General features: G+C 42.9%; 1 protein-coding gene across 3 annotated transcripts in view; it reads left to right on the top strand.

Annotated features, from left to right (window-relative positions):
- The window catches only part of dock10 (dedicator of cytokinesis 10), a 68,697-nt gene that overhangs the window by 33,505 nt on the left and 10,527 nt on the right, over window positions 1-24,665 (top strand). For all 3 annotated transcript variants that reach the window (XM_080053088.1, XM_080053087.1, XM_080053086.1), the window contains exons 8-38: window positions 706-892; window positions 1,882-1,970; window positions 2,252-2,335; window positions 2,460-2,618; window positions 4,859-5,107; window positions 5,546-5,668; window positions 6,194-6,276; window positions 6,381-6,503; window positions 6,601-6,680; window positions 6,787-6,974; window positions 7,091-7,156; window positions 7,268-7,360; window positions 7,560-7,683; window positions 7,781-7,899; window positions 8,112-8,195; window positions 8,980-9,072; window positions 9,280-9,398; window positions 9,542-9,611; window positions 18,716-18,829; window positions 19,041-19,112; window positions 19,301-19,447; window positions 19,725-19,808; window positions 19,933-20,029; window positions 20,190-20,222; window positions 20,458-20,636; window positions 21,332-21,448; window positions 21,980-22,100; window positions 22,244-22,365; window positions 22,955-23,069; window positions 23,347-23,413; window positions 23,786-23,833. In XM_080053088.1, the coding sequence (XP_079909214.1) occupies window positions 706-892; window positions 1,882-1,970; window positions 2,252-2,335; window positions 2,460-2,618; window positions 4,859-5,107; window positions 5,546-5,668; window positions 6,194-6,276; window positions 6,381-6,503; window positions 6,601-6,680; window positions 6,787-6,974; window positions 7,091-7,156; window positions 7,268-7,360; window positions 7,560-7,683; window positions 7,781-7,899; window positions 8,112-8,195; window positions 8,980-9,072; window positions 9,280-9,398; window positions 9,542-9,611; window positions 18,716-18,829; window positions 19,041-19,112; window positions 19,301-19,447; window positions 19,725-19,808; window positions 19,933-20,029; window positions 20,190-20,222; window positions 20,458-20,636; window positions 21,332-21,448; window positions 21,980-22,100; window positions 22,244-22,365; window positions 22,955-23,069; window positions 23,347-23,413; window positions 23,786-23,833 (3,449 nt within the window). The remainder of the gene's footprint in view (window positions 1-705; window positions 893-1,881; window positions 1,971-2,251; window positions 2,336-2,459; window positions 2,619-4,858; window positions 5,108-5,545; window positions 5,669-6,193; window positions 6,277-6,380; window positions 6,504-6,600; window positions 6,681-6,786; window positions 6,975-7,090; window positions 7,157-7,267; window positions 7,361-7,559; window positions 7,684-7,780; window positions 7,900-8,111; window positions 8,196-8,979; window positions 9,073-9,279; window positions 9,399-9,541; window positions 9,612-18,715; window positions 18,830-19,040; window positions 19,113-19,300; window positions 19,448-19,724; window positions 19,809-19,932; window positions 20,030-20,189; window positions 20,223-20,457; window positions 20,637-21,331; window positions 21,449-21,979; window positions 22,101-22,243; window positions 22,366-22,954; window positions 23,070-23,346; window positions 23,414-23,785; window positions 23,834-24,665) is intronic.

The following is a 24,665-nucleotide window of genomic DNA, read 5'->3' as shown; positions in this document are numbered from 1 at the left end:
TTAAACAAGAAGGTCCTTGTTACAAAAAGCTCACTCATAATTTGCACAGCATTCAGTTTTTGTATCTATTGCAAGCTTACGTTCACAAAAAATGCCATCGGAGCATCCCTCTTCAAGCAGAACTTAGTAGCAGGATAAAGTAAAGAGAATAGTCAATTAACTGTTAACAAGCATGTATTATCTTTATCTATGTTATGCTGCTGTACAGGTCTAGATATTGTGATTATCGTAAGGGATTGTTAGACAACCAAACATTTCTGCATGTGGTTAAAAGATAAAGCCGTCCGGCTCAAAGGTAATTGCTTGATGTGCTGTTTGTGCATTTTGGAGAAGCAACTTCTCTCTCTTACAAAGACTGCAATACAAATTTTTCTTATTTTTTTCTTCTGCAAATTCCACAATATTGTATTTACCTTCATTATTGACCATTAAACCCATGTGTTTATCTTAATGTACAGTATACTACAGTTTATATAATGGTAAATTTAAGAAATCTATGAAGTAAAATGATTATTAGAAATCAAATTTTAGACATAGGTCTCTTTATCCATTAGACAACCAGCAGAAACTAAGCTAAGCTAGGCTAAATTTATGATAAACATGTGTAAAACATTTCCCAAACCAAGCTCTGTTTTTCGTATTGTAACCACACTATCCCATCTATCCCCCCCTCCTCTCCTCTCCTCTCCATCCATCCCCTTAAAGAATAACCGTCTACGGAAACATGCCTTTGAGCTGAAGATGAACGAGGTTACGTACTTTGTGCTGGCGGCGGAGAGCGAGCAGGACATGGAGGAGTGGATCAGCACTCTGACACGCATCCTACAGATCAGTCCCCACGACGGCCCTGCTCCCGACCGCAAGAGTCTGGACCTCACAGACCACCGGCAGGGTGAGACTGTGTTTCTGCTTTTATAGTAGAGTGTACTGTACCTACAGTATGATGAATGTTCAGACACTGGGAACTGAAAACGCCCTGGAAAGAGCACAAATGGTAATTTATGAAGAGAAAAGGGTTATACTAAAGAGGGACAAAGAGGACATTTTAGCATAAAGTCCAACACATGTATAAATCATGGCGCCCTAACAGAGGAATTACTTTAAAATCAATGTCAGCAAAACTGTTACCTTTCCCCTTTCTGTCGTACTTACTTTTACTTCATAATATTTGCCATATTGCTACAACTTTAATGGGGGAAATTCCGCTGGGTTGGAGCCTCTATCCATAACATCACTATCACAGGAAATGAGACCTGACACTGACCGATGACTCAATCCTTGTTTAATACATCAAACCTTGTTATTTAAAAAGTTTTAACATGGGAGCACAATTCATAAAAATCTACCCTGTGTGCCAGCGCTGTGAGAGCTTGGGCACGGGACCACAGCCTGTAACATAATAACACATACCAACAACAGAGCGCTGAGACTCCAGCCCACTAAAAAGTGGTAAAATGATGTAATCGCCTCAGCCATATTGGCTCTGTGGTGCTGTTAGCATGCCTTTAAATCAGGCTGCAAAGCATGTGGTGACCTATCATTAATGAGCCATTTTGTTTCGGAATGGCCTGTGTGAAGAATTGCTCCAGGCACATGAGGGTTATATGTCTGCAGAAGCCTGCCTGCATGCGTTATTATCCATAAACGCCACAAATGGAGTCGTATATTATTATGAGATGGATATACAGTATGTGCTCTGAGTCGTGTTAGTGTGTGTTTAGTGTATCGCTGAACCTATTTTAAGACCTTTTATATGGTATTTAACCTAAAGGGGAAAATTGGCTGTTGATATGCTCTTTCCCATTCACTCAGTGTTGGCATCCATCACTCTTTTACAAAGGTCAGTCCCATGGGTTCTCATTGTGTTTGTTTTCTCTACAGATGTGTTCGACCTGTCGTTGAGTGACTGCTGTTTGAAAGAGAATGAAGATACTACGACAGAGAACGGCATCAACCCAGAGCTAGCAAAGGTTTGGCTGGATCTCATTTCCACTTCTATTGACCAACAGTTGGTGATGGTTACATGCCAAGAGACCAATATTTTCTATACACAAAATGCATCTTTGGGGAAAAAACACTGAGCATAAACCTGACACCTACCTTTAAGTCCAAGCCTTTAGAAATGAAAAAAAAAACTAAAAAGCTTGCTGTTTTAAGGGAGCAATTTCTTTATTTTAAATCTCATTTAATTTTTTGCAACGAGTTGTTTTCTTTATTGTGTCCTTATTTTTTGCAATCTCTTCCCCAACAGTATATCTCTGAGACAGACGAAGGGATTCGCTCTGCCAGGAGAGAGGAGAGGTTGAATCTGTTCTCGCTGGACCCTGATACTCCTGTATGTATAAAGAATATGGCTGCACATTTACATGCGTTCTGTTTTTTCTTCTGTGTTGTACAGTCATGTGTATAAAGCAAAGCAAGCCTCCACCTTACAAACTGTGTTTCTTCACCAACCACAGGTTCTGAGGAGCCCACGGGCCGAACATTCGTCGGTTGAGAATGCAGCGGTGCGTCCGTTTGAGGAGAAACTTGGCAGGAGGTTTATGGTATCCTGCCGATCACTCAATTTAATTCTACAGGGCTGCATCAACGAGACTGAAACTGGACCGCTGACTAATGTGAGGACTCAAACATTTGCCTTTTACATTTCTAGAATTTGTACGCTTTTATATGTCTGTGGAAAATAAATGGCAACTGCATTCAAACCTGTCGCTGCAAAATAAATTTTCTTCATATTTGATTTATTCCATGGTAGGAGAATGTAGAGGAGTAGGAATATGGAGAATGACAGTTCAGTTATACAGTCAAGTGCGAAAGTTTGTGAACCCCTTGAACATTTTGGAATTTTATTTATTGTAACCATCATTAATTCATTTTTATCAATACCAGTATTTTTTATATGAAATAACAGATGTTTGTTTATCAATTCAACATTTTTCTTTTCCAGAAATCAATTGTTAAAACAGATAAAACAAATTATTTGACGAATGTTGTATGTGCAAAAGTTTGTGAACCCTGAGCTGCATTGCTTAAATGGAGCAGGTAAACACAATCAGATGGGCCAAATTGAGTCATGAAATGGACCAATGTAGTGAGAGATCTTTAGGGAAGAAATTGGGCGGCACTAGATACAACAGAGATAAAACCAGGTCAGTTTAGGCTCACCAAAGTGAACCCATACAGGTCAGACATGCTAAAAGGGGAAACAATCTCAGAGGATCTCAGGAATAGAGTTGTGATGCTGCACATTTGTCTGGGGACAGCTATAATTATTTTAAAAAAAGTTTGAGCTCCATCGGTCCACCGTGAGGCAAATCATCTACAAATGAAGAGCTTTAAGAGTGACTGAACATCTGCCTAGAAGTGGACTTCCTTCAAAAATATCCACAAGCGCCACAAGATAAGTGATTTTTCAGTTAAAAGCCAACCCAAACATTACATCTGGTGATTTGCAGACCTCTCTTGCAGCATCTGGGACAGATGTGCATGGTTCCACAATAAGAAGAAAACTCAGTCAACATGGCTTTCATGGGATGGTTGCTGAAGAAGCCTCTGCTCTCAAAAAAGAACAAAACTGCTTGTCACAACTTTGCCAGAGAGCACCTGGAGATACCTGAAGTCTTATTCTGTGGACAGATTAGTCAAAAATTGAACTGTTTGGTCATAACCAAAACCGCCATGTTTGGGCAAAAACGCAATTCTGCCTACCACCTAGAGAACCTTCTCCCAAGTGAATAATGGTGGTTTCAAATTGTCTGCAAATCTCCAGGTGTAATGTTTGGGTTGGCTTTTACCTGAAAAATCACTTTTCTTGTGGCGCTTGAGGATATTTTTGAAGGAAGTCCACTTCTAGGCAGATGTTAAGTCACTCTTAAAGCTCTCCATTTGTAGATGATTTGCCTCACGGTGGACCGATTGAGCTCAAATTTTTTTTTATGAATTTATAACTGTCCCCAGACAAATGTGTAACATCAAAACTCTATTCCTGAGATCCTCTGAGATTTGTTTCCCTTTTAGCATGTCTGACCTGTATGGGTTCACTTTGGTGAGCCTAAACTGACCTGGTTTTATCTCTGTTTTATCTAGTGCCGCCCAATTTCTTTCCTAAAGATCTCTCATTACATTGGTCTATTTCATCAACCAATTTGGCCAACCTGATTGTGTTTACCTTGCTCGATTTAAGCAATGCAGCTCAGGGTTCACAAACTTTTGCACATACAACATTCGTCAAATAATTTGTTTTATCTGTTTTAACAATTGATTTCTGGAAAATAAAAATGTTGAATTGATAAACAAACATCTGTTATTTCATATAAAAAATACTGGTATTGATAAAAATGAATTAATAATGGTTAAAATAAATAAAATTCCAAAAGGCTCAAGGGGTTCACAAACTTTCGCACTTGACTGTATGTCAAAAGCAATACAGAGGGGAACTAAAGGTGGAGTCAGCGACGATTACACACATGTCCTCAAAATCGCTTTTTGTCAAAAGCAGTGAATATCTCCTCACAATCCGCTACCTGCTCCTACTGTGTGTGCACTGAAAATAAATCTGGTTTTAATAGACAGCCTAAGCTCTGTAAGCTGGTATGAAAACAAAAGGCATGTAAACAGAGGGCCCACTGTAGCTAGCAACATGCCAGTTTACAGAGCCTGGGCTGTCTATTAAAGACAAAAAAAATGTAATCAGCGCACACATTCGGATAGCGGATCGTGAGGAGTTATTCACTGACTTTGACAAAATAGATTTTGACAAAAAAAAAGCATCCTCCAGCATCACTGACTCCACCTCTGATGGTATTTTACGGAAAAGAATGTCTATGAAACTGAAAGCTGAACCTTCCCCCCCCCAAAGATTGAACCATTATTTGTGTCGCTGGCTCTGCTGGACGTGAGAGAAGGGAGAAAGGTATCAGCAGACTTCCACCTGGACCTGAACCATGAGGCAGTGCGTCAGATGCTGGGAGGCTGCAGCAATGGGACAGCTGGTCCAGGGACGGGGCTTGGAGGTCTGGAGAACGGCCTGAGCTCTCCTGCTGAGAAGAAGCCAGGAGACTGTCACCTCAGCCTGGACATGGAGCACTGGCTGTGCTTCCCCAAACAGGTACCAGGGATTTTACTTACTGTTTTTATAGATGAAAAGTATACAGTATACACTGTGCTTGCCTGTATCAATCCACTCGCTACCTTGGACTGTGTTTGATAGATACTTGACACATGTGTTTATAAAGTGTCATAATGTTGATATTGTGTAATTGTATAAGCATCAAGATATTGTCTGGGTCACCTGATTTCATTTAAGTTATTGTCACCTTTTTATTTATTCAGTCCGTTAATGGGAGGGTTTCTATTTGTTGATTTTTGTGTTTTTGTATTGTTCTATTTGGGGGAAAAAAGTTGGAAAGAATGGATTGCATGTTGGCAATTGTGATACTGTTTGATTTGGTTGTTGATGTTTTCCAATAGAAATATGTATTAAAAAAAAGGAAAATCAGTATAAATGCATTGGCAGTGTAGAATAACTCTCATGTGCTCTCTCCAGGCCATCTTCTCCGTGACCAACCCCCACACAGACATAGTGATGGTAGCAAGAGTGGAGAAGGTGCTGATGGGAAATATTGCTTGTGGGACAGAGCCCTATATCAAGAATACAGACTCCAGCAAGGTAAGAAGAAGGTCATTGTTTCATTGCACATGTTTTGCATCAGGTTTTTAAATTGCCTTATTTATTTAATTTCAGAATCATTGACCAACAACATAGATCTAAGCCTTTTACATGGAAAGTGGCTTAATCTACTCAAACAGTCTAATGCATGCCATTTTACAAAATGGTTTTCCTGTAAGGCCAGAGATTATCTTCGACACTGAATAGCCAGCAGTGCACTCGGATAGTTTAAAAAAAATTAAATTTTATTCCACTGAAATCCTATCCCAAGATATTTCCTGGCTTTCCCACTGCTGGTGCTTGTTTGAGTGGCTAAATGATTCACCAGCCGCTCAACCTCATCGAGAGTTGCCAGAGCTACTGTATTAAACAACTCGCGGATTTAGTCCGTTCGTCACTCTGTCTCGGTCAACTAGCAATTTCAGGGCTGATCACATCCTTTTGTATTTAAAAATATCAGCTGTGGCGTTTTGTTAACGTTTCCCTCTGTCCTTCTTTGTTCTCTTCTCCCCATGTTTTGTTCAGACGGTTCAGAAGATTTTGAAATCCAACAAACAGTTTTGCAGTAAACTGGGGAAATACCATATGCCATTCGCCTGGTCCGTCAGGTCAGTGCCACTGGTTTTGAAGGCTCAGTTTGTCTAAACCTTTTAAAAGGCATCTCCTCCTAATGTTTAACCTAAATCCCCATATCTACCTATGTCTATTGTAGGTCAGTGTTCAAGGACAACCACGGTGCGCTGGACAGAGAGTCTCGTTTCTCACCCCTCTTCAAACAGGAGAGCAACAAGATTTCCACAGACGATCTGGTGAAATTAGTATCCGAGTATAGAAGGTAAGGCATAGTCTATAGGCTATTTCCCTATAAAGTAAGCCACAGATAAACACCTCTTGCTACATACGTTGTGTTCAAATTCTTGTGCGTGCTGCAGGGCCGAGAAAACCAGCAAACTGCAGACCATTCCTGGGGCGCTGGAGATGGCAGTGGACTACGTTCCCATGGAGCATCCTAGTATGTCTAGTTTTGAGTACTTACCCTATTTCTACATTGATTCATGTCTCTCTGGCCTTTTAATTTTGGTCGTGTTCACGTCATTGAATTTTGATTTTGCTTTCAGACTGTGTGACTTCCTCCTATGTGCCGGTGAAGCCCTTTGAGGAGCTGAGCAAACACCAGCCCACTGTGGAGGTAGAGGAGTTTGTCCAGGACACCACCAAGTTCACGCAGCCGCACCGCGTCTACAGAAACCACATCTACGTCTACCCCAAACATCTCAAGTACGACAGCCAAAAGAGCTTCGCCAAGGTACGGTTACATCGCAGGGAGTTAAGGTTGTAAATATGATCTTCATTTATTTTTGTTTGTGTTCTTTTGTGCGTGGACTTTTATTTATGTTACAATGGTGGTCCTCTTGTTCATAGGCTCGTAACCTCGCAGTCTGTGTGGAGTTCCGCAGCTCGGATGAAGAAGTTGCCAAACCTTTAAAGGTAGAGTTTTTTTTTTAGACCTGCAAATTAGATATTTATTAAGCTTTTACATGACTCCATTTTCTTCAGTTGAATTTTACCATGAGAAATGCTATTGCTGTTTTTGTTTAGTGCATCTATGGCAAGCCAGGAGGTCCAGTCTTCACCACGGCATCCTGTTCCACGGTCCTGCATCACTCCCAGAACCCTGACTTCTATGATGAGGTGTGATGATAGATTGTGTATGTGTGAGGAATTGTTGCAAAGATATCCTGGAAGCGATCGACTTTAGCTTTAGCATTTATATAGAACACAAACATATGCACTGGTAACTTGCTGCAGCATCCCTTGTTGCCCATAATATAACAACAACATAACAATGACATGCTATTGCCCCCCCCCTCCCCCTCCCCCTCCCCCCCAGGTAAAAATTGAGCTTCCGACTCAACTTCATGAAAAGCACCACCTCCTATTCTCTTTTTACCACGTGACCTGTGACATCAACGCCAAGACGACCGCTAAGAGGAAAGAAACCCTGGAGACCCCAGGTGAGTTTGTGGTGGATGTATTATGCGTCTGGTTACTTTGCCATTGGTTTTGTCCACAAGTCAGTACTCAAGGTCGTGTGTGCTTTCCTTTTTCTAGTGGGGTATACGTGGCTGCCTCTCCTCAAAGAAGGCCGTTTGTCGTCTCAGGAGTTCAGCGTCCCTGTCTCCTGCAACCTGCCGCCTGGATACCTGGCCATCAAGGACGCCAGCACCAAGGTGAGAGGGGGAGGATAGAATAAAAGGGAAGATAAGAGAAGGAGGGCCGGGGTAGAGGGTGTACGGATACTAACATTTGTGATGAACAATACAAAGTTTAATTTTTTGTGAGAAGAAGGATATTAATCGTTAGAGCTGCATGTGATAAATGGAACAGTTTGAAGAGAAGGAACATGGGCTGGCTGCATCCGTACTGACTCTATGTTTTACAGAATGGAGCCGATGTGAAGTGGGTCGATGGAGGGAAAGCTATCTTCAAGTTGTCCACCAATGTCGTCTCCACCGTTTACACTCAGGTACGTGGAATAGAAAATGGATGGATAGCTTTTCTATCAATTAGAAATGTTTTTTTTTTAATGAGCCAGAATGGGTTCATGACAGTGGTCGAGGTCTCAACCTAATGTGAACACTTTAAAAAAATGAATGGGATTGGCCTGGTGTGGAACTGTAAGATGGACACAAAATGACCATGAGATGTCCTTAATTAAATAATATTGCATGCTAAATTATATTAACAAATGCAATGTGAAAAAGACACATCAGCGCAATAGTGGATGGTTTAAGTGGTAAAAACGTGCTCTTATGCAGTGTGGCACATGACACAAGGAAATGGGCTGTATCTGTTTACAGTTTGCCAGTAGAGGATGTGTATAGCACAGCAATCTCGTTGGTGGGGCGAGTTATATTAGGTTAGCCCTTTGTGTTAGTTTTGCTTTAAATACTTAGAAACAAATAAATATATGCGCCAATGAGTAATAAAGAGGGATCAGGTCTTGAGATGAATTTCAAAAAGTATTAATGGATATGTACATATATCTCTTAGTTCCTTCATTATTTCATGTTCTTATTGAAACATGAAAAAAATTGAATTGTTTGAGACGAGGCTGAGACTGAAAATCCTGAATGAAGTTTTTCTGTTTGGCTACACTTGAGTGCGAAGGGGTTCACATTTAGGATCAACTGTAACTGTTAAACTAAAATAACATTCAACTATCCCCTACACAATAAATCAGTCCACTAAGTCTAATTGCAGATGCTTAACTGTTTATTTTAATGTATTCTTCTCCCCCCTATTGCCAGGACCCCCATCTGAACCGATTCTTCCAGCAGTGCCAGAAGAGAGAGCTGGACCTCTCGCTACCTCCTACCTCCAACTTCCTCAATTGCCTGAAGGTCAGAGAGGGGGGGGAAAAGGCCCTATATATCACTTCACTATTCATTTTGCTGTAACTGTGACCAAAGCCTAGGCCCTGACTACTGAACACTACTACAGGTCAAATCAGTTCAACAATCCTGTATGTCCAACATCAGCTTGGCTTTTTGTGTTACTCTTTATGGTTTATGTGACTGATTTATTTCTCCTCCTACGCCCTTCCCCAGGGTCTTCTCAGTATGGAGAGAATCCCGGTGATCATCCGATATCTGCCGGTGCTCTTCAACCAGCTGTTCAAGGTCCTGACTCAGAATGACAACGACGAGGTCACTACCGCCACCACCAGGTCAGCTGTGGTAACAGAGTTCTCCTAGCTTTTTTCCAAGAGAAAAGGTTGAATAGAAAAATGTGTCGATGTTTGACAGATGTTTTTTTCTGTTCAAGACTGTATTGAATTAAATCTCTCTGTTGTCGTCCTGTGTTTGGCAGAGTCCTGGTCCACATTGTTGCAAAGTGCCATGAAGAAAACCTGGATCACTACCTGCACTCCTATATCAAGGTATAATGATACAGAAGGTTGTGTGTGTGTGTGTGTGTGTGTGTGTGTGTGTGTGTGTGTGTGTGTGTGTGTGTGTGTGTGTGTGTGTGTGTGTGTGTGTGTGTGTGTGTGTGTGTGTGTGTGTGTGTGTGTGTGTGTGTGTGTGTGTGTGTGTGTGTGTGTGTGTGTGTGTGTGTGTGTGTGTGTGTGTGTGTGTGTGTGTGTGTGTGTGTGTGTGTGTGTATGTAATAGGGTGTGTGCGCTCAGGAATATCATCATATAATAATTTTGAAGGTTGTTTTCCATAAAGGGAGTGGAATCTCTACAAAGACTATTTAATTTCAGGGGGAAACAAACAGGGGGATTTATGTATGTGCGTGTGTGTGTGTGTGTGTCTGCTTGTGTGTGTGTGTGTGTGTGTTTGGGCCAGCAGGAGTATGGCTACGGCCGTGTGCCCAGAACACTGCACAGGCACACACACACACACACAGAAGCATGGAGGGAAGAAGAAGGAGAAGTAGGAGAAGGAGGAGAAAGGGTGATTGATTGGGAGTCAAACTAGGACGTTCAGCTCGCTCGATCAGAAACACAAGGCTTGGTTGTGTCGGGGGTTAGAGGAGGGGATCAGCGAGAGAAGAGCAGGAGAAACCACGAGACCTGTTTCATGTTGGCCACAGTGAAGGAAAACTGCAGCGCTTGAAGAGGCAGTGTGGTGGGAGGTAAGAGGGAGAGGACCAGCAGAGCTAATGGAACTGAGTGTTGCCATGGTAACAGATTGGCATGGTGTTCAGTAGTAGTGCTGCCCAATTCAAGCTGCTGAGTCTGTGGAGTAGTATGCAGTGTGCAGAGATATTACTTCAATCAAACCTCACACATGTTGTAATAGTTTTTTTTCTTTCTAAGATATTTAATTTTCCTTGTTTCAAGTTCATATGCATGTACAGTATTTATGACTGTGTGTATTAGTAAATAATATACAAGCCAACTGTAAAGCCTAACAACCGGCTCTACATTAGCCCTGGTTGGTGCGGTGTGGGAGAACTCTTGTCGTACGCGTGATGTGGTGCTCATAATGAATGTCCAATACATATTTCTGGTTTGAGTGCTGTGACCCATTTATTTGATCACTTGGTCCAGAGCAAACATATAAGGCGACACGCTGCCACGGTACAAACGGTTTGCTTTTCCCCAAAACACACACACCTGGCCGTGCCCGGTGATTAGCTATATGCTATTAGTTGAGGCCAAAGCTCCACCCAGTGGTAACACACAAAACTACATATCACAGAATAAAACAAACAAAAGAGTGACATAATGGCTCCAACACACCGGCCCCTAATTGTGTATGGCAGGATGGCATAAACAATTTCAACATATATTTACATAATTGGAGCCAATAAACCATATGAAATAAACTAATAAATCAAAAACACCTCTTTAAGAGGTTACCAAGGTTATTTGCAATTTATGTTGCAGCCTCTTGCAGAAGACAAAGCTTTGTCACTGGTCTGTCCATTACGCTGGTCTTGGTTTGTACTTGTGCAGAACGCACCAGTCCTTTCCTGTCTGGATATGTCAGTAGAACTCTTCCAAGCAACCAGGAACTGCGTGGGGCTGTTGCATCTGCGATTAGCACAATGTCTCCAGGCATAAGACTTCGTCTCTCCTTACTCCACCTTTGGCGCTCCTGTAGCAAAGGTAAGTATTCTCTTAACCAGCGTTTCCAAAAAAGATCAGAGATATACTGTACTTGTCGCCACCTCCTCTTGACGTAGAGATCGGCTTTCTCAAACAGCCCAGGTGGTAGGACCGGTTTTCTCTTCATTGTGAGCAGGTGATTGGGTGTGAGCGCTTCCAGATCAGTGGGATCTTCAGATAATTTGGTAATGGGGCGATCATTAAGAATGGCTTCGACTTCACAGAGGACTGTATGGAATCCTTCGTCATTCAGTGTTTGTTGACGTAAAACTGATGTGAGAATCCGTCTAACCATTCTTATTATGCGTTCCCACACACCTCCGTGATGGGAAGCTGTTGGTGGGTTGAAGCTCCACTTTATCCCTTCCTGTAGCAAAGCGTCTTGTATTTTGGTGTGGTTTAAAGCAGCAAGAGCTTCTCTCAACCCTCTTTCAGCACCAACGAAGTTGGTTCCGTTGTCCGAGCGTAGATTAATGACCTGTCCTCTTCTACAAATAAATCTGCGCAGAGCATTTATACATGAGTCAGTATCCAAAGAGTAAGCAACTTCCAAGTGTACTGCTCTACATGCCATACAGGTAAAAATGACACCATAGCGCTTTTCTAGGCTACGTCCTCTCTTGACCTCGATTGGTCCAAAATAATCAACTCCAACATTGGTGAATGGGGGAAGATCTGGAACAATTCTTTCTTTGGGCAGGTCGGCCATTTTCTGCTCACCCAATTTCCCTTTATGGCGTTTACAGAAGCCACAGTTGGACAGGATTTTTCTTGTTGCTGCATTAGCACTGGTGATCCAATATTTTCTCCTTAACCTGGAGAGAACATGGTTTCTCCCACCATGTCCCAACTCTTCATGAATGCTCTTCAGTATTAAAGAGGATATGTGTTGGTCTTTGGATAGTATGACTGGATGTTTTGTCTCCTCAGGCATAGCAGCCCTACTCAATCTCCCTCCAACCCGAAGCAATCCCGCCTCCAAAGTGGGGTCCAGTTTGTAGATCGCACTCTCCTTTTTCACTCCAGATTTGCCGGATGATAATGCAGCGAACTCATCAGGGAACCTTTCCTGTTGAGCGAAGCGAATGATGGATACTTCTGCTTCTGCAAGGTCTTCTGGAGTCAAACTCTGTCCTTCAAATGCAGTTTTAATGCGTTGCATCTCCTGTTCCATTGTGTTGCCATTGATTTCAGCATCCTCTTGCATCAGTTCTTTTCTTTTACGGCTCATCTCCTGTAGAGCCCTCCTGATTTTCATCATCCACGCAACTGACCTCTTCAACCTTCTCCAGTCAGAAAAGTAGGTTAATAGTTGTTTAGTAGCATTTGGTCCATCCTCGACAACCACTGCATTAGCTGTGAGCTCCACTTTGACCTCCGGGTCATCAACCGCAATACTGGAATCCAAGATGCTTACTGGCCAGGTATCTTCGGATTTCCAAAGGAATTCGGGGCCTTCGATCCATCTTCGGTTTGCCAAAAAATGATCTATCATTAACCCCCTTGAGGCTTCGTCGGCAGGGTTCTGGGTGGTATTAATGTACCTCCACTGAGAGACATCGGTTGTTCTGTGGATGGTAGAGATCCTGTTCGCCACAAAGGTTTGAAATCTTCTGTCCTCGTTTCTGATATACTTCAAAACTGAAGTACTATCCGTCCAGAAACATGATTTGTTAAGTGGAAGCTGTAATTCCATTCTAAGCATTGTATCCACCCGAACAGCCAGAACAGCAGCAGTGAGTTCCAAACGAGGAATAGTCACATGCTTTAGTGGTGCCACTCTGGCTTTGCCTAGCATGAAAGAGACATGGACACGGTTGTTGCTGTTCTGCATCCGGAGATATGTCACAGTACCATATCCGCTTTCACTGGCATCTGAAAAATGGTGCAGTTGGCCCTGGGTGAGTTGTCCAAAATCTGATGGCTTCAGGCATCGCTCTACCTTGAATGCAGTCACTCTTTCCAGGTCTTGTACCCATTTAATCCACTGCTGTTTGAGAGCTGAGGGAATTTGATCATCCCACCCATTACTCCTCCTACACAGATCCTGTAGGATTAGTTTAGCTGGAAGTGTGAGTGGTGCAAGAAATCCTAGAGGATCATAGACTGAGCTGACCACCGATAGGATCCCACGTCTTGTATAGGGTTGTTCCTTGAGTGCCATCTTGAACTTGAAAGTGTCGGTTTCGACACACCAATGAAGACCAAGGGCTCTCTCCACTGGCAACTGGTCTCTGTCCAAATTCAACTCGTGTAGAATCTTTGCTCTCTGCTTCTCTGGAATGGAAAGCAATACACCACGACTGTTGCTAATCCATTTTGTCAAATGGAAGCCTCCTTTTTGACAAACAGCTGTCAAGTCTCGAACCATTTCCACAGCCTCTTCCTCAGACGGCAAGCTTTTTAGACAGTCGTCCATGTAAAAGTTCCGATTGATTGTGCCAAGTACTCCAGCAGGGAAACTGTTCTGGTTATCCTCTGCAGTCTTTCGTAGAGCATAACAAGCACAGCTGGGAGATGACACTGCCCCAAAAAGATGCACAGTCATCCTATATTCCACAAGTTCCTGATTTAAATCACCTTCAGGCCACCACAAGAAACGCAGGAAATCTCGATTATCTTTGGCTACCTGGACTTGATGGAACATGGACTGAACGTCAGCCATCACTGCCACAGGTTCTTGTCTGAAACGCGTTAGAACTCCTAACAATGAACTGGTAAGATAAGGACCCTGTAGAAGTTGACTGTTGAGAGAATTTCCTCTGAACTCGGCTCCACAGTCAAACACAACACGGAGATTTCCTTTCTTGGGATGATATACTCCGTGGTGTGGAATGTACCACATCTTTCCATCAGACCGTTCCAATTGATCTTCAGGCACACGTTCAGCATACCCCTGCTTGATGACCTCACTGAGACAAGTGGAGTATTCCTGGTGGTATTTTTCGTTTTTCTCAAACCTCCTCTTCAATCCAAGAATGCGCTGCTTGGCCACACAGTGATTGTTTGGCAGAGAAACCCCTTTGTTCTTAAAGGGAAGTTTCATGCTATAATGTCCATCTTGAAGCTTTACTGAATCTTTCATGATTTCCATGAACATGACATCGTCTCTCGACATCTCCTCCTTGTCTCCTGCTGTTTGTTCATTAAAATCATGGTTGTATTGATTATTCAGTAACACCTCCAGCCCTTCTATGGAGATCCTGTTAACGGAGGCAGCAGGGTGGCCACTATCGCACTGCTCCTCAGTGCATCCTTGAAGGGGGCCATTGATAACCCATCCCAATAGGGTCCTTATAGCGTGGGGTCCATTTCCATGGCTGTTTACTACTTCCCAGGGTTCCAGCATTTTGGAGGCATTGGTGCCTATCAACAACTCTACTTCCGCTTGGATGCGAGGAACACCAACACCATCCAAGTATGGCCAGTTAGCCAGTTCTTCTTCTTTGATGATGTTACTTGTGCTTACAGGCATCCTCTTCTGAGTATAGACTTCTGGTAGGTCATAGAACAGTTTTCCAGTGAGGGAGGAAACCTCCAAACCTGTCAACCTGTAACTGGAAACTGTTGTTCTTGAGCCCATGGTTTGTAGACTTATTTGAGCTTTTCTACCATCCATGTTCAGCTTCCTCATCAGGTTTTCTGAACAAAATGTGGCTGTACTGCCTGGATCAAGGAAGGCATAGGTTTGGATGACTGCGTCTCCTTTGCTGGACTTAACCTGAACCGGTAGGATGGATAGAATCCCATCAGTTTTTCCGGCCCCTGCATGCCCACATGTTTGCAAAGAGACCGCTGCGTTGCTCACTGATGTTTCCTTGGGCTGCATATCGTCTACGTTGCTTGCTCTCACCCTTTGACTGATGTGAAGGACGCTGGGATGGGTTTGGCTGCACACCTTGCAAGTCAAGCGCTTCTCGCAATCCCTGCTAATATGCCCAGCGCAGAGGCAGCCAAAGCAAACTCCTTTTTCCATTAAAAAGTTTATTTTGTCCCTGTGTGTCTTCTCCTCCAATCGCGGACACTGCTCCAGTGCGTGACCTTGAGAGCAAAACATGCAAACGCTGGTGTTCATTGCAGATGTGCTTATTTGCCGTTGAACCTGGTTGGGCTTTCTGGACTGTTCAGAAGAAAGGGTTTCAAAAGTAGCAACAGTGGTTGCGAAACTGTTTCCTTTAAATCTTGGTTTTGACTGTGATGTTCGAGTCACCTCTCTGTTTCCTGTAGTGAGTTCTGTATTCTGAATGTCCCCAAAGATTGGGTCCGACACTATTTTCACTTGATATTCGATGAATGTGACAATATCCATGAATTGTGCCCTGCGCTTGAGGTTTTCCAAAATGCCACATGCAGAGACTCTCCACCTTTCCTTTAGCCTGTATGGAAGCTTTAGAATCACTGCTCTCATATTTGCTGGCATATCCAGTTCTCTCATGTACTGCAAATCCTCCATTGCATTGCCACATTCCCGCAAAAATAGTGCATATGATTGAAGAGATTTGACGTCCTCAGGTTTTACAACTGGCCAGCTGAGGACTTTCTCCATGTATGCTGCAGTGATCTTGTGTTCGTTGCCAAAGTGTTCTTCTAGCAGATGCCTTGCCATAGTATAGCCTCTGTCTGGAGCCATATACTGACAGCTACGAACTAGCTCTTTTGGATGACCTCTGGTGTACTTGTCCAAAAAATACAAACAATCCCCTCTGTTGCTGGCATTTCTCTCCACACAGTTTTCAAAGGCTCTGATAAATGATGTATACTGCAGAGGATCCCCGTCAAAAAATGGGATCTCTCTTGGTGGTAACAATTGTTGTTTTATAAGCAATGTTGATATTTCATTTTGCTTTTGCAGTAAAGTACAGAGCGCTGACGTTTCATGAGTTCTTTGAAATAGGTCAGACTGAAGTCCATGTGGATTGGTTGGTTGTTGCACATTAGGGTCCAAAAGAGGTTTGCTTAATGGTTTTCCATTGTTTGCCGTTTCATTATGAATATCCTGGCTGTCCTGTGTTGCATACCAATATGCATTGTGTTGCTGTAATGGTTGTTGCTGTGGATGCAGGAATGGTTGTGGCATAGGTGGTGGTTGTTGTGAGTCCACAAGGGTAGGGAAGTATTCTTGAGCTTTTGGATTCAGAGTGGTCTCCTTTAACCTTGTTCCTTTTGCAAAATAAGATTCCATTGCATTGGATCGTGTGCTTGAGCGAGCTTGGTGGCTGTAAGTCGACAGTACTGCTAATTTAGCAGCAGAAGCAGCCATCTCTGTGTTAATTTCCAGCCTTTCCTTTCTCCTCCTTAGCTCCTCTGCTTTCTCCTCCAGAGCCTTGGATGCGAGGAACATTTGCTCTTCCAAAGCGTGTTTGTCATTTAATGCTGCGGCACGAGTTTCAAGTGCAGCTCTATCTGCCTCGGCCCGAATGCGTGCTGATGTAGTAGAGGATACATTGCTTTTCGAGCTTGCATGACTTTGCCGGCTTGGTTGTTTTTTAGAAACGTTTGTTTGAACGTTGGATATGCTGTCATCGGGATTCACCTCATTCCCATAATCCTCATTAGCCTCAGATTTGGGAATGTCTGCTTTTGCCAACCACCTGTCCATTGTTTCCATAAATTCATTTACACCCAGCAACTTTGCTTTGAACCATATTTCATGTGTTTCCTTTTCTGCAGGGGGTAACAGTTTTAACAGAGATGTATGTGCTTCCTTTGCCTCATTGCACAGAGTTGTGTATTTTACATAATAACACTTGACCTCTTTTTCGTAATCTCTGTCACACATTAACCCCTGAATTGTTGTTTTGAGATTAGATGCTTTGTTTAGTTTTGACTTTCTGGTTTTTTGCAGTGTTTCCAGTTTATCCAGAAATGCCTTTTGTGTTAGTTTGACTGCACGTTTAATGACAGATGGAATGTCACCGCTGGCCACGCCCCCACTGGGCTGCGTGTCAGCAGTGGTGAACTCATCACCATCGTTACCCTCATTTTGCACATTTGTTTCAGCATCCATAGTCAATCAATCACCATCAAAAACACTTTGAATACACCTTTAAACACAGAAAGACCAACCACAGATTTGTTGAATACCAGTTCGAACCAATGCATTGGATTTTCAGTCAAATGTGTGCACACAATATCTAAATGGCCATGTTGGTATTGCTACACATACCCCTCCGGTCCGGTGGATTGACGCTGTCGCGGTGGTAGTCCGTGGTTACGGCTCGGTACGTAGTCCTTGCTACTCGGCCAGTAGAAGCTGGTTTATAATCCCAAACGATCCAATTGACTGAAAAGAAATCCCGCGATGGTGTCCGCGCTGGCGAAATCCAACGACGGCTTCCTCGATCAGCTGTTCAATAGCGATCCTGGCGAGTTCATTTAGCACGTTTGTACTTTAATGTAAAGCCTAACAACCGGCTCTACATTAGCCCTGGTTGGTGCGGTGTGGGAGAACTCTTGTCGTACGCGTGATGTGGTGCTCATAATGAATGTCCAATACATATTTCTGGTTTGAGTGCTGTGACCCATTTATTTGATCACTTGGTCCAGAGCAAACATATAAGGCGACACGCTGCCACGGTACAAACGGTTTGCTTTTCCCCAAAACACACACACCTGGCCGTGCCCGGTGATTAGCTATATGCTATTAGTTGAGGCCAAAGCTCCACCCAGTGGTAACACACAAAACTACATATCACAGAATAAAACAAACAAAAGAGTGACATAATGGCTCCAACACCAACATTTAATAGATTGATTGAATGACTAGTAATGATTTTAATAATCTATTAACTGTTTAAATAATTAATAATAATTCTAGATAACATGTCTAACCTTCCTTAGTTCCAGATTCTCATTGCGACACCGACACACACACACATACACACACCGACACACACACACACACACACACACACACACACACACACACACACACACACACACACACACACACACACACACACACACACACACACACACACACACACACGTGGTATTATTCATCCCCCAGGAAAACTGTATACACATAAAAAGTGTAGTATATAAGTAGTATTATAGGCTGTTGGTTGATAAAATTAGGCATTTTAAGGTGTCACTGCCAAATTTTTTGTCACTGCTTTTTGGCAATTATTTCATATGTATAGACAAATGATAAACGACAAATAAATAAATTATAATAAATGATAATAAAAATCTAGAAATTTCTGCTCTGGGCACTTCAAACTAGAGCTGCAACCCAAAATATATTTTAGTGTTGATAAATCAATGAATACTTTTTTCTACGAAAAAACAGTGAAAACACTTTAAAAAAAGAGATATTATTCATGATTCGTGAGATTCAGAAAAGCAGCATATTCTCTCATTCCCTACTTTGTATTGACCTTTAACCGATTTCTTCTCAATCCTTTTTTCCTCCTGTCTGTGTGCAGTATGTGTTCAAGTCGGAGGCCCACGGCTTCAGGACAGTTCACGAGGAGTTGGCGAAGGGGATGACCTTTGACCTGAAGAGCAATGAGCAGGCAGCAGTCAGGAATGTCCTGAAGGTATGGCTCTCTCCGTACACACCTACTCTTCAAATCACTTACCTAGCTGAATAGATTTAGACATTTTTGTTCATGCCTCTATGATCTTAGAGAAAAGTAAATCAGTGCAAAATCCCACATGTGGTCCACTGTTGTTTTCATGCTGGAGCTGATGAGACGGATGAAAATTGGTACAAAAAGATCTTACTTACTTTGACCGCTCCTCCTTCAGTTCTCCTGGTTCTTCTTTGAGCTGATTGTCAAGTCCATGGCGCAGCATTTGGTCGACTCTGACAAGGTGAAGGTACGTTGGCATTATACTCCACTTTGGGCCTCCACGATTCCCCATTCCCTGAAAAATAAAATAGTTATGACTTTCAACCACATGTTATTCTTGGTCCAGTCTATCTTACATATACAGTATGCATTCAAAATCTGGATCGCAGATTGAATGTGATTAAGTTAAGCTGACTCCATGTGTTTCCCCCCTAGCTTCCGAGGCCCCAGCGTTTCCCCTCGTCCTACCTGAGCCGCGTGGAGACCCTGGTGGAGACGGTGTCCGAACACATCTTCTGGAAAAACAAAGACCTGCCGGAAGAGACGCGCAGTGCCAACTTAGCCGTGGCAGCTTTTGTCAAGGTGGGGGAGCAAACAATGCTGTCTTATGGATTTCAATTAATACGAAAAAAAAAGTTATGTTATGGCCCCTGTGAGGACTCTGAACATTAAGCTTACTGTATGTTGCTCTGCGAAGGGGATCAATACGAAGTCTATAAACACTCTGCAAGTGAAAATAGTTTCCATTTATAGTGGCTACCTATCGATTCCTCCATTTGTTTTTAAATGATCCGTCCCACACTGTCTTATTAGCCCATGTGTTCTCCAATGTGACTATTCCTGTCCTGTCATTTTGCAGCGTTGCTTTACTCTCATGGACAGAGGCTTCACATTCAAACTGATCAGCAACTACATCAACATGATCACTGCTACTGACAGCAAGGTTAAAAAAAAATCAGTTGAATTGATTTCATGGAAAGAGTGTCTACCAGTTAAAGACATATAAATATTTTAATATTTTAATACGCTGACCAAAAGATATATTTACAATGTGCTGTGTCTGATAGGTCCTGTGTGAGCTCAAATTTGAATACCTGCGAGAGGTGTGTAACCACGAACACTACATCCCTCTCAGTCTGCCGCTGCCATCTGCTCGCATCACAGGTAAACTGTCCAGGTGGTAGCCCGCCCCGCTCAGTGACACCACGCTCTTAAACTATGTGTGTTAACTATCATACATCGAGTAGCTCTCACTCTCATTTGTCTATTAACACTCTGTCTTTCTCTCTCTCTGTCATTCGCTCTGACTGTTTGTCAATGTCAGACCATGCATCCACTGAGCCACAAAGCACTCATGGTAAATATGTTCACTCATTTCTTTTGTATGTGTCGTGTGTGTGCTCAAGTGTGTTTCGCTGCAGCGGTACGATGATAATGACATTCGTGGAACACTTATCTTGGCGTTTTAGTTGATTACTGTAACTAAATGTTTTATTTAGAAAACGGATGAATACATTTCCCAGATGGAGAGCCATGCAGCTCAGTCAGTTTCCATTCAAATAAAAAATGCAATATTTTTTTTTACTCCTCAGTGTCCGTCCCCGAGTATAATCTGACTGGAGAGTTCTGCAGGAAGCACTTCCTGACAGGCCTGTTGCTACGGGAACTGGGGCTGGCGCTCCAGGACGAGCAGGACCTCAGACACCTGGCCTTGGCCACCCTGAAGACCCTCATGGCCAAACACTCTCTGGATGCACGCTACGCCACCAAGGTAGACAGAACATGTGTTTGTTTACACAGCAGGGGAAAACCAGAGAAAAAAAGAGAAAAAAAAGGCATGAACAATGAGTCATGAACCCACAGTAGAGAATTCTTCCTACATGACACACACACACGCACACACGCACACACACACACACACACACACACACACACACACACACACACACACAAAGAGACAGACACCCACGTTGATATTTGATTGTTCGTAGCAGCTGCGAGCGCAGAGGAGATGTCTTGATAAACGCTGGGAAGATTCCAGATCAGATTGAGTCAGTAATCCTGGGTTAAACCGCAATGTGACAGCAGCTCTATGGTCAAGACGGTCAAAACCAAGTGTGGAGAGGCCAAAAAAAAGGTTAAAATCATGTTTAGTAAAGATACCACAACATTATCTTTACAGGACATATTAGATAATACGTAATTGGTTCTGACAGTGTCTAAGACCGTGGAAAAATAGACAATCAAATCTTACATACAACATTATTTAATTAGCAATAAAGTAACTTCAAGTGAGAGTAACTTTCCAGGGACGCGTTTTGAGTACAGTTTTTTCTCGCCCTGGCCTATATTAAATGTATCATTACTAGCTTCATGTATCAAACTTTATGTTTTGTCTTTGGGTGTGAAAAGTATACGAACAAGTCTTGTAAATGTGCTGACCCCTTTCATTGGCTGCCTCTCCAGGAGAAGCAGGCGAGGATTGCGTCTCTCTACCTGCCTCTGTATGGCCTGATCCTGGACAACATGCCTCGCTTCTTCCTCAGGGACCTGTTCCCCATCTACTTCACTTCTAGTGACCAAGTAGGTGTCTGCAGATAGGAGATGAAATAATAGATTGACTCTCAGTGTACTGTATTCATTGTGACTGTGTGAAGTGTCATGTGTCACAATTCCAGTGGTGTTTTCTTTCAAAATGAGTTTTATTGTCATAGTACTGACACTTATTCCTTTGAGGAATCTCTTTCAGCTTGATTTCAAGTGAAAACGGTGTCAACAAAATGGCGTGCATGCACATGAATTATCCTGCAAGTTGAGCTGACAGTGCTGCATTGCAGCAGTCCATTATTAATGTTGACTTTGACTTTTGACTTTTATCTAATGAGTAAGAATGGCAATAATTTCATAAATTCAGTTGAATCAAAAAAAATGTATGAGAAAACTTGTATGGTGCTTTCCTTTATGGATGCTGTTTATAAGTTATGTCTGAAATGTTGTCATTCTTTGCTGCTTGTTAATAACATGTTCTCATAACTTGTAAATAATTGCCTGAATAACTAGATAATTAGAACAGGGTGGAACACAAAATAAGTCCCCTGTCTGCACCCCTACTAGGGCTCTAGAGATGACCTCAGTGTGGGAGGAGGGGGAGGAGCTGGAGGGGTGATTCCCGTTACTCGCCATGCCAACTCTGTGGATGCCTCTTTCTCCAAAGAAGTGCTCAACTCCATCACAGGTAGTAGCGTTCGTGACATGCTCACGTTTAACTGTCTGGTGTCTCTCTCTATGTATATATATACATGTCTATATATATACGTATAAAGGTGTGAATGAGGACATTGATGCTAACACTTTCCCCTCACCCCCCTCTTCCTCCAGCCTTCTCATCCTTGGCAGTTGCCACGGGTAACCAGGCCGACTCTCGGGGTTCTCTGATCAGTGTGGACTCCAACCCTAGCAACAGTGACAGGAACAGTGAAAAGATGGACGGCTGTGAGAAGGTGAGAAAAGTAGAAAAAATTACATGAATAGAGAAACAGCCGTCACCCTCTGTGTTATTATGACGCATCCCACAAGGTCTTTAATTCTAAGCAAAAACATCTGTCAAAAGGACCTAACATTTTTTTTTCGATACATTTGTTGTATGTGTTTTGCTGTATACTGTGTGCATGTTCCTCATTTCCTCAGTCATTCATGATAGATTATACTATTATATATGGATTTGCTGTAGATAAACAGATGGGACAGGTCTCAGCTCACTGCTTCACTAGCCATACCAGTCCCTCCAACTGCACCCACTACCACACTTTGATCATGTATACTAGGCATCAAAAAAGGATGTGATTCATTCGTTCATATTTCATTTATAAAGTCTGGTCATATTAAGTTAAATTGTTATTTTGTAACACGTAAAATAGTACACCAGCTTGTAAAATATATTTTTTTGTATATATGCTACTTTCCCTCCAGGTTGCTTAAAACCTGCCAAAGAAATCTGAGGAAATGACCCTTGGTGTGCACAATGGCAGCTACAAACCCTGACGCTATATGTTCGACTGTAATTCTGTCTGCTGTCGTTTTTTCCCCTAGTTTGCACGGCCACAGTCCCTCATAGGCTACGGTTCTCGTTGTGACAAGCTCGACCAGGCCGAGACCCGCGGCCTCCTCATGTGCTTTTTGCACATCATGAAAACCATATCTGAGGGTGAGAACATTTATTTATTAAGACAAATGCAGACAATTCACACATTTCAGTCCAGAGCCTTGTTAAATTGTGTCTGTAAATGCTTTTGAGGGGTTATGATATTAACCATAATACTACACGTATGGATTTGTGTGGGCCCACAACACATCTGCAGGACTCTTTTGCAGGACCATCTTGGTACAAAAAATACTGATCCAACTTGTATTTGCACTTGGTCAGCACTCTAGAAATGGCCCGTGATTTGTGACATGGTGTCTTTTGTTTCCTGTTTTCGCAGATGTGCTGGTGTCCTACTGGCACCGGGCCATTCATCAGGAGATCTCAGACTTCTTTAACATCCTGGAGTAAGAGCGCTTCTATCTTCTTTGCAGAATGTTAACAAAGCCTTTCAGGCTGAACGTTGATACAGTACTGTGCACAGAGAGATACAAAAAACACATTGAGACAGACAGGCATGGAGGAAGGAGAAAGGAGAGGGGAAGAAAGTGGAATATTGTAGCCTGACGGGAACAGATGAAAGTAATGACACAGCGAGAGAGGAAAAAACAGACTTTAATTCCAACAAGAGCTGCCTATCCACTGAACAGTTAATTGTCTATGTTTCCTGTTTGCGTCAGCATCTGGAATGTTATATTGCCACTGGGTTTAATCGCATGCACTTGATTTACGCTGTGTTTTTAACCTACAAAACACAAAAAAATCTTCCATTTCTTCAGGCTGTGTCTCCAGCACTTCAGGTTCCTGGGGAAACGCCACATAGCGCGGTGAGTCTGTGCTCCTCTCATTTCAAATGTATTTATTATACTGCCGCACATGTGGAAACAGCTTATTAACTCGACATACACGCCACAGCCAAAGGTAGTAGCTCCCCCACCCACTGATACGTAATTCATACAATCATGCACACACATGAATGTGCACATGTGCAAATGGAGCTGCGCAGACACATGTGCAAACACACACAAATAAACGAGTGAGGTGCAGCCAGGCAGAACTACTAATATGCGATCTGTATGCGTGTGCACACTCGGGGATGAGCTTCAAGAGGGGAAGAGGTAAAGCAGGGAAGAAAAGGAAGAGAGGGGGAGGTGAAACTCCTGGATCGTACTGTTGAGAGAAAAGCTCCGCTGGATATTGTACTGTAGTAGTTGGCACAGGATGGGGGCTGTTATCCTGTGTGTGTGTGTGTGTGTGTGTGTGTGTGTGTGTGTGTGTGTGTGTGTGTGTGTGTGTGTGTGTGTGTGTGCTCCATTGGCACGGCTAGACTCCTCCATTTTCTGGTTCCTCCCAGCTAATTCAATTAGCCCTCTTTTTCCTTTCAGCACTAAGATGCTGAGATGTAAGCCAACAAAGGGCTGGGAGAACACACTGCTTTACTGTGCGTGGAGGCATTAACAGAATAAAGATAGCTGGAAGCCCTCACTAGCGCTCTCAGACCTAGTTGAGCCTGTCTGGGGCCGCTAGCTACTTAACATTCATCTGTAATACCAGGCCATGGGGATTCTTAGGCTTGTGTCTGTCTCAGTGTCTCTCTGTAAGCTCTTTGATGCCTGGCTGAGTCAGTGTGGGCACCCACTGAAGTTCAGGAGGGATGAA

Source organism: Ammodytes marinus (assembly GCF_949987685.1).
Source record: "Ammodytes marinus genome assembly, chromosome: 3".
NCBI classification, from domain to species: Eukaryota; Metazoa; Chordata; class Actinopteri; order Uranoscopiformes; family Ammodytidae; genus Ammodytes; species Ammodytes marinus.
Note: the sequence above shows the minus strand (reverse complement) of the source record. Positions and strands in the feature narration are given on the sequence as shown.